At 36.3% G+C, this 14,328-nt stretch overlaps 2 protein-coding genes across 2 annotated transcripts in view; one reads left to right on the forward strand and one right to left on the reverse strand.

Moving 5' to 3' along the window:
* Positions 1-12,704, reverse strand: part of LOC143424594 (prominin-1-A) — a 75,639-nt gene extending 62,935 nt beyond the window's left edge. The window contains 2 exon segments of the mRNA XM_076896742.1: positions 12,297-12,675; positions 12,678-12,704. Of these exon segments, the coding sequence (XP_076752857.1) occupies positions 12,297-12,675; positions 12,678-12,704 (406 nt within the window).
* Maf-s (MAF bZIP transcription factor K) overlaps positions 1-14,328 on the forward strand; it is a 475,183-nt gene that overhangs the window by 219,902 nt on the left and 240,953 nt on the right. The gene's annotated exons all lie outside the window — the stretch shown is intronic.

The following is a 14,328-nucleotide window of genomic DNA, read 5'->3' on the forward strand; positions in this document are numbered from 1 at the left end:
GACCCGTGCACCCAGTGAAACATCCTGTGTTCGATTAAGAACGTAGTCTCGCCAGACTCCAGTGTTAATTGAACATTGAGATTTTAGAAAAATCCACTTCTGATCATATCCATTAATTATTTTCTTGCATTATTCAAATGAAACGAGAGAATTTCGTTCTGCCTTATTTTTTACGTTCTTATACCACCGTACTGCAAGTATTTAAATATTTTTGCGGAACAGAATCTGTAGAGCCATGCGAACATTTTAAATAGTATCAAATTTTCGTGATAATTTCGAGCAATAAACTCAATATACAACTTCCATTATTCGTAAATATACCTGGATTTAAAAAATTCCTCATCTTTTTTGTTTTTAACGTTACGAGCAAAAAAATTAGTCACAGTTGCGCAACATACGTTTATCGTACACAGGCAACGGAAAATATTCTTCAGCTGTGCCACAAAATGCATCAAACGTTAAAACGCACATGGCTAGCGAACAAAATGAAATGACAAAGTACGTTCAGCATACAAATGCCGTTTACAAACTTTCCTGTGCGCAGATATCCACCCTTATAAATAACACGACACAGAGGCAAGAAAAAAAATACAGCGTTCCAGAAATGAAAACGAGAAAGTGGCTCCCCGAATGTTTGCGGCAGAGCAGAAGAAACACGAAGGCCCGAATTCACAGAGGGATGGTAAAGCCTCGTAAACAGAGGAGGATATTTGTGAGAGGAAAAGAGAAATACAAAAAAAAAAGTCCATCGGCGAAAAAGATGTGGAAACTGCGAGCGTGGCTCGCGGTGGCTTGGAGGAAATGAGAAAAATCGTCGGCCAGCAGCCGCTGCCCTCGTACGAAGAGTAATAAATCAAAGTTCCTCGACGTGGATCTAACTTAAATTTAATTTCTGCAGTGACACGGAGACTTTCCAGGCTTCTGTCGGGAACAACGCGCAGAATGTTGATGCAGTGTTCTAATATCGATATTTCCAGAGCATGATCTGTGCTCTGTATCAACTACAATTGCGAGCGTAAATTTTCCATCATTAGGTGGAGTTTCCTCGTGAATCACTGTGCATTCTGTTCTTATTCTGTTGCTTCATTTTAAAATAAAGTAACATCAATTTTAAGAACTAGAAAATTGAGTCTAAAGTTTCTCTTTGTAGGAATATGACTGAAAATTAGCGTACATGTCGAATAAGAGCTTATAAACCACTGCATTTGGGGTTCTACCCAACTGTTATGGACTTCCACCATTAGCGTACATGCTCTTGATGAACTTCAAAAAAAAAAAAAAAAAAAAAAAACGAAGCTATTAAGCAATTGCTTTCAAAATGATTTCGACTCGTTTATAATTATTAAATACCTTGTAGATATACATAATTGACTACACGCATTTTAGAATGTTCAAATTAAGTATTTACTCTATAAAATTCTAAAAATCTGAACTGCCTATAAATTATATTTTTATAATTACAATAATACTTGTACAATCATCACTATAGTTAATGTAGAATTAGCGTATGGTATTATCTATATGTAGATAATGTCTGATACCCTTTAATCACTTTCTTGGATCCTTTACAAATCTACACCCAAAATCTTCCACCAAAGAAAAGGAAAACTCTCTATTCCATTCATTTATCAGATATCTCTGAATAAGAGAGCGCGTAATCGCATTTCCAGTTGGAGTTTTCTCCAAGCAATCTTATCGTTCTAACGAGCCACAGGCGATAGTCAACGCAAAGGAAAAGCTGGAGAAGCGAATGAGTATCCGTTCAGCCATGGAAATTGTTTACCAAGCGAACTCTTGTCGCAACAGTCTCGGCTATCTTATTGTATCTACGTGCTGGCCAACATTGTTCGACAGAATTCATCGTTCGAGGGACAATAAAAGACAAAACGCCACTTGAGAGATGCTTCGAAGTCCGCTGTTTCGGATGTTTACGAGGACAGAGTACTTTTTACGAAAGTCGGAGTGCATGTGTACAATAAAATAGTGAATTGTGTTTGGAATAATAAAGATGCATGGCATCTTCAAGTTCCTCGACAGATTTCTGTAGAAGAAAATTGCACACTTTGGCGCGACAGAAACGAAATGATTGTGTAATTTTGATTTAACGTAAGCGTTAATTTCATTGCAATCTCTGTATTCGTGCACGTCGCATTGAAAACATTCTGAAGAGCTTAGCCTCAAAGGATGGAAAATCTTCAACGTCCAACTCTGCCCTCTCTAACGAAAACGGTGAATTTTTCGTGGGAAATTCCGCGTTTAATTAACAAAGGGGACGTTGAAACGTTTCTGCGCGAATGGTAGTTCGTTGCACGACTGTTTCAAGGGTGTTTGACGAACGGCTGGGAAAAACGAGGAGTGCAGGAAACGCGCAATTCTCGGCTGCACTCGACGTTAACCAAGAGCGCATCGGGGGCCTCCGACGGCGAATAAATCACACCGGCAACTTTTCATCCCGAACTCCTCTAATTTTTACCAAACCGAAACGGTCCGCGCGGAACGGCGAATTGGAACCGGTGGAATTTCGATAGACCGTTATCGGAGATAAATTACAAAGGGTCCAGGCTCGGAATTAAAACAGAAGCGACGTGAAACGCCTGCAGGTGGGCCGCATATGTAAATAAGGGCAGGGGATGGCTATGAAAAAGATGATTAATATATGATAGAACACGGTACAGACGGGTATAGTAAACTCCAGTTGAATACGAGTGATTATTTATGAAAAATTGGAATCAAATATTTAACAAAATAGTAGTATAGTAGTAATAAAATAGTAGCTCAGTTAGAGCATAAGTGGTGCACTTTATTGTTGGTTATGAGTTGCGAAGAAAGGAAGTTTAATTAATACGACTCTTTCTTGTTATTAAAACGTATAATTGATATCCTGTTGTACTTATTGCTTGATAATAGATTTCCTTCGTTTATTTCCAGGATTTGATTTCTTAATACACTGACATATTGAAGTAAACCAATGCATAGTGGTCACTGCATCCTTTTTTTATTAAGAATAAAGAAAAATTTCAAAGAATAGTTCACCTCTTACCAATAAGCCTCAGCTTATAAGTTTTAGTCGTATAAGATGTATCGCACATAGATTTATAAAGATATAGACTAAAGATTAACTCAATAGATGTTATAGAAGAGGAAAATTTATGAAAATTGTAAGAGGTAAATTATTCTGCAAAATTCTTCCTTATTCTTGACGAAAGAATGATGTAGTGACCACTGTGTGCTGGATTATTTCAACGTGTCAGCGTGTTAAGAAAAAGAGCAAAGAATATCTATCGATTCGAGCGAGATAACGTAATATTTAATTATAGCAGATTTAATATTTATTATTCTAGGCGCTCTCTCAATATTTTCAGAGCGTTACAGGAATATAAGAATCTACTATATCATATTACTATATGTAATACAATTTTACATTTTCTACAGCAGAAATGCAAAAACGGTAAGAAAAAACCGACGAACACGCAGAGAAAGCAATAAAGTCCTTAAAGATCGATAATCGTGCGTTAAAAAAATAAATTGCTAGCAAAGATCGTTAATCGAAGGACATAGAGGGTATTTAATTACATTCGAATCGATCGTCTAAAGGGATTTCCAAAGGAATTCTTCTTGCTATCCCATTTTTTTAATTAACCGACCACCGTAAAGGGGAGAAGCAAAGCGGAAGCAAGCTCGAAACGAGAAAAGAACGCGTCTTCGTGCGGTGATCCCTCTTTTTCGTGGCACGTGCTCTTCCGCTCAAAGAGGAAACGCCGGATTGACAGCGGGTTTTGTGCGGGAGACGGGCAACGAGATCGATAAAGCGTGTACCAGCCGCCATTCAGAACGATCGCGCGGAGTCAATGGCCAATATCTAACGACTCCTCGCGGGAAATGTTAATAAAATCGACCGCGGCACGGTTCGAGCGTCAACGAGACGAGAGCGGAGGGGAGGCTTTAATCCTTTTCGATCCGTTCTCGCGACGTTTAACATAACAGGGACCATTATTTTCGCGTTTCCCATTATTATACAGCCTGTTTGAATTGCTTAACGTTTCGAAACGACGCGAATAAATGAAATAAAAGGGGAATATTTTAGCATGTTTGGTAACGAATTTCTTGTTAGTATTGCGGTATTGGTCAGGGTAGGTACAAAGGGTTGAATGTTGGAGATTTACAACCACCTTGAGATTAAGTTGGCTGTGAAGTTTCAGTTTTAACACAGAGAATAGAAATTTCATTTGATAGGTAACATACAAAAGAAAATTGTAATGAAATTGATGCGTATATTAAATAAAGATGTAGATTGTTATTTTTGGGGATAGAATGAATGTCAGTTATTGCTTAATGAATACGATTGATGAAAGAGAGAGTCTGTGAATTGTCCGAGTCTGCGCATGAGTCATCTGCAAAGTATCTAGTGACGCGAGGAAAAGTAGTGTTTATCGATTAATTTCTTTCGTACAAAATAAACATTTTTTGCTCCTTTACATATATTGTAACAATTAAAAGAAGGAAAAAATAATTTACAAATATATAAAATGGTATCGTTTGTAAATTGTAAAAACAGGTTCATCACATATACAATGAAATATATATGTAAATTTGTTACATGCATTTAGAAAAACGAGGACGAGCAGCTTTAATTTTTAAATTAAATTATTAATTTGTTAGTTCATTAATTGCTAGATATTTCCCTTAAAAAAAAATAACCTGTTTCTTTAAAAAAGTTATGAATTTAGATGATATTGTAATTTCAATATTTCAACAATAACAATTTCCAGAATCCACAATTTTGAATTCTACATTCTGGATTCTAAGGTGAAAATATAAAGTAAAGTCGACTCCACAATTTTTAATATAAAAATGGATCGGTTTCTTCGTAAGTCTCACAGATTCTATCTAGAACAATCCTATAGCAACCCAATTTAGTCCACAGACTGATACTAATTGCAATCAAGAGAAATTCAACTGACAATTATCGTTCGATATCCGTATTCGTTCCATGACATCTCGATTCGAAGCCAAGAGGATACGTAATCGATTTTTTTATAGTATGACTGAGGAATCGCTCGGTTCGTATCGCCCACTGCGACGCAAGTCAGACGCTATTTAACCCTTTAAGGCAGCAGCCTACGAATATATGAAAAATTCATTTGGAGAGTACAAAATTGTTACAATCGCAACGGGAGTTGCTTCATAAAAAATGAAAGTATAGTATTTTCAAATTTTTTGTTCGATGAATGAAAAAAATTACTCGTAAAGAGTTCAAATCTTAATCAATTTTGCTAATAGTAATTTAATATTTTTGTTGAAATGTAATTCTCGTACGATATGATACACTTTATGAGCACAAAGTAAAATTTTTCATCAAACCTAACACTTTATCGTTCCTAAAATGTGCAAGGCAAATAAATCTTTTATAAAATTCAAATGTTTCAATAGAAGAAATCTACTATCGCGTTGCACTCTAACAGAAACAAGCATAAAAGCGATCATCGCCCACATATGCACGCATTTTACAGTTGCATTTATCTGTACACAGTTCCTTTTCTCTCATTAACACCAAATGCACACCATTTCCTTTGTTAAATAATAATTAAAGAAACTCTAGTCATTTTCAAATATTTCTAAAAAAAAAAGAAAATATGTAAAATATAACATATAGTAGTAGCTCAATTTTATTTAACGCCCTTTTCCATGATACAAGATTTGTAAATTGCAACAAAATAATTAATTTTAATTGAAAAACTGTTTACCATACAACATAAAATAAAGAATAAATCTATTGTTTTCTAATTGCTAAATCTCATCTTTGTCTTTATTAACTATCATTATATCGGATGTTTCATGACATCTAAGTCTTAACACACAAAACACACGGTGATCCTCAGTTCGATAGTAATTAGTTCGGACAGTACAAAAAGGAAATATTTCAAACAGCTATTCCAAGCTGTCTCTCAAACGTACAGTGTCCCATCTATCAGAATGTAACTCGGTGCACTAGGACCCTGTTTCATCTCTACTCACCAGCAGATAAGCAGGGTACATAACTCACGTACGAAATACGAGTCCACTAATCACCCTCTTTGCGCCACGATTTTCCCTGGAAAACTCCAACGATCGAGCGAAGAAGAATTCGGTTCACCAAGCATCTGCTAGACACTCGTTCCCGCAAATAAAAAATATAGGTAGGTACGATGCTCGAGAGCCTTGAAAGAAGTCGTGAAGACGTCAGAGGGATTCGCGGTGGAAAAAGAGGCGAGGCGAAACGACACTTGCCCGGGTCATAAAACAATAACTGCTAATAAAACGCAATTGTACATGGCGCGGAAGTAATAGAAGCATCTCGGGCCGGCCAATAAAACTTCTGATCCATTTGTCCCTACCGAAACGATCAAAGGTACGTGGCGTACGTGTCGCATCTGCTCTGCGAATAATTCCAACCCCTTCGCATGATTTCTTTTCGTTGGTCGACGGGACGAGAGGAGGGAGAAAGAATTCCAAATCGTGGATAGCTCGACAGAGATACTCGTCACGGACTGCTAAGCGGAAAATCGGTTTCTTTCGCGTTCATCAGAAACCGATTCGAGCGTGGATCCGCTCTCGTAACTTTTGCCAGTCGAAATTGTTCGTTGTGGCGTTTTGCATAAATCTGACCGCGAATGCTGATGCTTTTTATTAGTGATTGGCCTCTCTGGAGACCAGAGTTGTTTCCTTTTTATTTTACTTTATTTTTTCAACATTATTCCTAAAATATCACGAAAAACAAACAAAGGATTAAATCAGTTAAATTTTATTCCAGTTAACCCTTTAACTGCGGGTGTGGTTTATATAACACTAAAATAAAAATGAAAAAATCTTTTAAAATTAAATGTCACTTCAGTAATATCAAATTGGAATGTATATACTTATGTTCATTTGATTTTTTAAATCGTTGATTAAGTACAACAGTTAAAGGATTAAGGAGGAAAATAAATATCACGTATATTGCACATACTGTGAAATTGAGTTAATATGATGTTTTTGTATTCTAATATCTAATTTATAATAATTAATGTAGTTTATATTGCTCTGGAAAGAGCCCATGTAAACATCACGTAGACAACACGTCAGCAATTTCTGTAGTAACTTTAAAATCCACGGTACAACCCTGCTGCAAATTTTTCATCAATTTTTACTAATAAATGTAAAATGCTGATTTTTTATTATTGGTGACTGGCCTCTTTGAAAACTATCAATTAATCTTTGCTACTAGAACTGTATATTTTGACCAATTAATGATTCTATACAGGAGCTGCACGCATAATAAAATATACAAATAAATGGTCTATGTAAGAACAAGCAAGTTTAACGTAGAAAAGATGCGTTTCTTAGAGAAACGATTTTAGAAATTTGTCCAGTAGTGACGGCTGGAAGTTTAGAATGTATAGAGTCTCTATTTCTGCCTGCGTTAGGATTTATTAACGGGGACGCAATTTTATTGTCTGCTTCCTGTTGGTGCTACTATTTTACTACCTACTTACTATTGATCTGTATTCACCGATCGTTTTATTCTATTCGACACTCGATTTAAATTATTTTATAAACGAGGATAAGACACTATTGATCTTTACAATTAAATGAATAGTATAGAGTGGAATTGTATAAAAATACGAGCTTTCAATTTGAAACTTACAGTTGATCGAGTCTGGCATATTTCCTCCTAGAACTATGTTTCTTCGGCTCAAGTGTGTCATTAATTTTGATCTACTGGAAGGTGATTTAATTAAACAATGTGAAATTTTCATGGAATTCCGAAAAAAAAGAAACACCTGTATTTTTTCTTACTCGAAAATTGTAGCTAATGAAAAGTTAAAAGCTTCACACGCACGCGTTGGATTTTAACTAATAATTCATTTTATATGAATATAATTGTTCCCTCCTCCCAATTGATTAGATCGGGAGTGAGTTGACAAGTTATACGTCGATCATGGGAAATCACGTTTCTTTATCAGGTTATCAATATTATACTCGCTATGTGTAAACATATTTTGCGTCGATCACGTAAAATCGTAGTTCATGGCTATATAAATTATTCTAACATATCTGTCAATGTTTCCGATCTTCATTCAGTCGCATAATGAAAACATTCAGCTGCTTCTTGTAATTGTAACGCAAATACAAAACGTTTATCGAGCAAGGTATTTCATATGTTACTAATGCATAATACGTGTCCGCAATCTGGTATATTTGACATAAACAATTATATTCATTAATTATGAAAGATAAATGATTCAATATTCATAATATACAACTGAATCGAAGGGTTTAAACAGCCGCAGAAATATTATAATTGCAATTTCTACGTACGTAGTGTAAAATATTGTTAAAAGCACTGTTTACAAATGTAATTCAAATATAATTTACAGTCTATTTTATTTGCAATCAGTGAAATTGAAGGACCATTCATCCACCATCATTGAAATTAAAGTATTATTCACGGAAATGGTTTTATCGAACAACTTTTCTTATTGTCTGGATAAGAACGGTACATATAACAATAGAATCTCAAGTGGTTATAGAATCTGAACAAGCGTATAATTACACTATCACTTTACTGCGAAAATGTATCATTTCTGACAGCCACTACATTTTTTTTAAGATTTTTACTTCGTACTTCAATTCTATCTGATAAAAGATTATTTTCTATTCTACTTTTAACCTTTGCCTTCTTTATTTACTTATTCCATTCCATTTCATCAATGGATCTACTCGTTTATCATTTAATACAATGTAATTACACTATCACTTTACTGCGAAAATGTATCATTTCTGACAGCCACTACATTTTTTTAAGATTTTTACTTCGTACTTCAATTCTATCTGATAAAAGATTATTTTCTATTCTACTTTTAACCTTTGCCTTCTTTATTTACTTATTCCATTCCATTTCATCAATGAATCTACTCGTTTATCATTTAATACAATGTTTCATTAAGAGTGTAATATATATATTTCCTTGTTTTCTTCTTAAGAAAATATTTGTCGAAAGAAGGAATCATTTCGAATGAAAATATATTTATATTCATATATTCACACTTTCAAGAGCATCGATTTTTATAATATAATAGTATAACTATACTTTTCGCTGTAAAAAATTATTTTATTGCAGAATTTGGAGCCTGAAAACTTGAAAATCAACCTTTTACTGCAATATACAAGGTTGTTCGCTTTAAATCAAGTACACAAATTATTTCCTCAACTGTTAACCCCAGAAAAGAAAACAGTGATCGTAAAACGTAATCGAAATGATCGCAAAGCATGCATCCGGTGATAGCAAACGCCTGAAACCATTTAAATCTTGTTCACTTATATTTTCCTTACTTTCCATACTGATGGAAACAATTTATACATTCGATTTAAAATAAAAAAAACACCTTGCACATTTAAAAAATTAGTTCGATTGTAGTTCTATGATGTATGCCAGTTGTTCTTAAACTTTTTGAGGTCGGAGTGCATTTTAAAATTCCTCAAATAATAGGCACACTATATTTAAATTTCTGAGAAATATGTTATAACAATTATGCCAAATATTACAGAAAAAAGTATGTCAAATATACTAATGACCAACTCAAGACTTTTTCATACTCAGTAACGCTGTTAATTAATATAATAACGCTGTGTTAACAAGGGGAGCGGTATTTCCGCAATGAAATGGTCTAATAAAGTAATTTGGTTTCTTTTTTTTTAAAGTAATGGTTTAGTAAAGTATATTTATTTTTATATCTGGAAACATACAATCGACTTACTGTCAAAAGAAGGCAAGTACATTTTTGTCATTTTTGCATTAAGTACACTCGTTAATTAATCGATTTCTGATTTTTAGTAGTAAATATATTTACTTACAATACCATAGTTCATGTTTAAATGTTGTCTCGCGTGTAGCTGTTTTACTGTCAGTTAAAAGCTTTTAAAGTTCTTTAACACAAAACTAACAAAATGCTACTTATCTGGTTTTGCCAGTAAGTCAACGAGATTTCTTTGGAATACCATAAGGCGCACCCGGGAATTTTCTAGAGCAGTGTTTCCCAACCTTTTACACTTGTTTGGAGAAAATAGAAAAATATTTCACGGACTGGTATCATCCAAAAATAAAAAAACAGTATATAAATAGATATAGCAGTGTTACACATATAATTTTTATTTCATGCGACATTTGCCGCTGCTTTTTTTTTAATAAATGAAATTTGTTTTATTTTCCTGAACCAGTGGTTGCAGAAACACTATTCTAGGGCGCATTAGTATACCCTGGCGCACACTTTGAGAACCACTGATGTATATATTTTATTTGAAAAAGCTAACCTGACCTCCCTTCGCGATAATAGATTCGATCGAACCGCTCGAAGAAATGATAGAAAACGCTTTCATTCCAGCTGATTCTATATTCAGAGCTGGTTTTATACCGGGGCTTTGGAAAGCGTTAATCGATTAACACGCTCGCGTTCCCTCGATCGAGTGAAACGGGGCTTGAGAGCCACTGGCTGTCAGCCGTTAATAAACAGATGATCGACAGCTCTTTCATTGTCAATGCTCTTTCCGAATCGGAAGAAGCGCGGCGTCCGGTCGGGGGAAAGAGAGGAAAAAAAGTTGTCGCGAACGAGCTGAAAACGCGAACACCAGACGTTTAGGTCTGTTAGACGATGACGAACGCTCGCTATCAACTTCCTGCTAGAATTGATATAGACGCGCTCGGCCCTGCACCTACGTTAAACGCTACGAAAGGGTCGTTGATCTGGATAGTTGAGCGAGTTCGCCGCCTTTTTCGACAATCACCACCGTTTCACGCGCCGCTTCCTTCAACTCCGTTATTCCGAGGCTGAACCCAGTGGTTGAAAACTCGCTTTTCACCATTTTATGCATTCGATCGATCCAGATCGACCGAATAGACCGCATCGTATGCAAATAAAGTATGAGAGAACTGATGGAATATGCAACGTTACATGTATATATATACGTTTATATTGCACCATTTTGTAATGAGAATTCATTTTTTTAACTCTTTGCGCACCTTTGTCGAGGGTAATTTGACATTTAGTAAATAAAAAAAGAAATAAATATAAATTGTAGCAAGATTTGAGAGCTATATTTAATATACTTAATAAACAAAATTGTTTACAAGTAGTAATCGAAGAATTGTCCTTTGAGCGTAAATTTTAAATAAAATACTTTAAATAGTGGAGAATTGTTGGTAACAAAATTGAAAAATAATTCGGAGTGAAAAAAATCAAAAAGTGTTTCTAATTTCTCTTAGAGCGATTGAAACGAGGATAACGCAATGCCTTACATTGTATTTTGAAACTCTAATATTTCATCGTGAAAATAAATTTTGTATAACAAACTAAATGCCGTTGAAACAAGTATTCACGATTTCTGTAACGTCTGAAGTATCGCGTTAATTGGAATGGCTGTCTTCGATCCAATAGACCGAACAATACGACTCACTGTTTGGCCGTGAACAACACGATAACGTTTTCCTTTCACTTTTCGGGAAACTAGCTTTTCATCGTCCAGATACATATTAAACAAGCTATAAAGTTCCTAACGATAAACATGGCAGGGCTGAACGAGCTTATTTATAACAGAACACCGTACGATGCTCCTTTTGTAAAAACAATTTCGTTGCTTCGTGTGCGAATATCGCGAAACATCGACGAAGGAGAAACCTCCTTCAAATGGCAGTCGCGTTTCCAAAAGGAATCAGATTCCAGTGACCACAGGCATACGTAAGTGCGTCCTAATAACAGGACACAAAATTTCCAGGGAAACAGAGTCCTGAACGTTTCGCATACGCACGTAATACCGTGCGTTTATCGACAACGCTCGTTTTAGGGGTTAGTGTAGTAACATATTTCGCAGATACCAGATCAAAAATTCCTTAAATATTACTTTGCATGACTTTAATACGCAACAAGCGATATTATTTAGCATCAAAATCCGTCGTTTTTTACGTTGTAACCATACATGTCTCCTACTGATAATAAACGAGCAATTCTTCGACTCCGCGTGTTCTACGAAAGCATCTACGATTAACTGCACGCTTAATCACACCGCGCTGATTCGATAGCAACCAGGTATATCCGAGTGTTAACTTAATATTACTGTCTGGAATTTTTTTGACAGCGATCTGTTTACCAACAAGGAGCCGGCCATTTTCGAGCGCGCGGTACAGGGCGTAACCAAGGCCGCGAAAAAGCTGACCCTAACCCTAAACTCGGTGCGTGCACGATCGGTCTCGACGAGATAAATCTACGGAGAGTCTCGATACTCACCCTCGGGAAACGCTTGCTTGCTCTGCACGAAGTCGATGAACATGTTGGTCACGTTGTACAGCTGGCCCATGCCCTTGGGGTTGAACGTCGTGGTGGCGTTGTAGGGCACGTCGGACGCGTTCAACGTCGTGTAGTTGAAAGCCTGCGAGGCCATGATCGCGTTCAGCTGCCGGTCCAGGTTCTCGCTGATCACGCGCATCCGATTGGTCAACGTCTCCTGGCAGTTAACTGGACACGACACCAGAAGAATAGAGAGAAGCCCGAGAATCGCGAATCCATAATGCACCACGGCGCTCGGCCGAAAACCGCGAACGAAAACGAAAATCATTATAGCGACCAGCGCCGGGGACGCGTCGCTACGGACTGATGCCTCGACCCGTCCGACGACGGCACGCGGAACCGAACCATCCCCACTCCTACGCTCGTTGCCGTGCTGCCAAGGCTCGCACCGCGGTCCCGGTCCGCTTGTTCCTATCGTTCAACGACCTCCCTCGGCGGATATTCTTTATCTGCGTTTAACACATTTTTTAGACCCGCTTGACAATTATTTTTGCCAACGATCGTTGTTCCTAACAATCGTTAAACGGATCTTTTCTATTCGGTTTCTTTAAAATAGAAACACGATTCCGTTGTTTCTTTCATCCACTTGTTCCCATATGTTACAATTGAAACGAAAGGGAACGGTGTTTTGGGAATTATTTACTTAATTCGTCGTATCTTCTTGCAAATAATGCGTTAAATATAATTGTGTAATAATTATTCGTATGTATTTTAGTGGCGGTATAATAGAGCATATATGTTTTTAGTTGTTACGAGAATTGATTTTCGCGGTCGTATGCGATTGGGTTGACTCTGGAGCGCGAACCAATCGGAAGGCGTGATTTTCTTTGTGATTTTAAAGTGCGTGTTCTTGCGTCTTCAGCACGAAAGATTGAGAAAGGTTGGGTTTTAATTAATCGTGGTATCGCGAGCATGATATCGGGATTGATTTTATCCTGTAATTCCATTAGTAAAAGAGGGGTTGTAGTATATTAGCGTGAGAAACGTGACGAAAGATGCGTTCCTTATCTTGCGTCATTTAATTGACTCGATGCTACGCTTGATCATCGGCATGATCTATGCTTAGACGACTTTTTGTTGAAAGAGCTCTTGAAAATCGTTTGTTTCTACATCATTCTCTACTATAATTAACAACTTAATGTCGTACGATTACACGAAATTTATGTAGCCTCTCGTCATTATATTTCTCTTTGTGATTATCTTTTGTACCATAGTGTGCATTGTTCATAGGATTACATAAAATTTTTATAGCCTCTCGTCATTATATTTCTCTTTGTGATTATCTTTTGTACTATAGTGTGCATTATTCTATAGTTATTATAAAGAACTATTAATATTTATTTTTTATCATAAAAACCTTGTACTGCAGTTATTGCTTGATAAATATATAACGTGATCTGATCGATTAATCATAATTCGAATTCACGTTCCTGATAAACGTCATTACTCATAATCGTCATATACTTTTCACGAGTTACAATATCTGTAAATCGGTTTAACTCAATTCATTGAGTCCCAAATCAGCAACGGATAGCTATACATATAAATCTTAACCTTAAACGTGGTCAGCGATTCCTAAATATTTTTGTTCAGTATGTTTCCCCGTTGATATTGAAGTTATTCAAGGAAGGGTTTCCAATATAAAAGCGTCGACGAAAAATAACTTCGAAATCGATGCAGCTGCGAGCGATTCTCGTTATTCGTGCCGTCCCATACAAGCCTGTCCAAGCTTTCACGGAAAGATCCACTTTTAAAGACCAGTTTAATCGATGGAAAAGAAAGAAAAAGGGAGAGATTGCCGGCAAAAAAGTTAATCCCTATAATTAAGATGAAAGTTCCCTGGGATTGACAAATGGAGTCTAATAACCGATGCTTTGCAGCAAACAATTACCACGCGGAAGGATTTACCAGGGAGATATCGTGGCAATTTTGATGAAATCGGTTTTATTGTTGCAATAAACGGCCCGCGCGT

This window comes from Xylocopa sonorina, chromosome 6, assembly GCF_050948175.1.
Source record: "Xylocopa sonorina isolate GNS202 chromosome 6, iyXylSono1_principal, whole genome shotgun sequence".
Taxonomy (NCBI): Eukaryota; Metazoa; Arthropoda; class Insecta; order Hymenoptera; family Apidae; genus Xylocopa; species Xylocopa sonorina.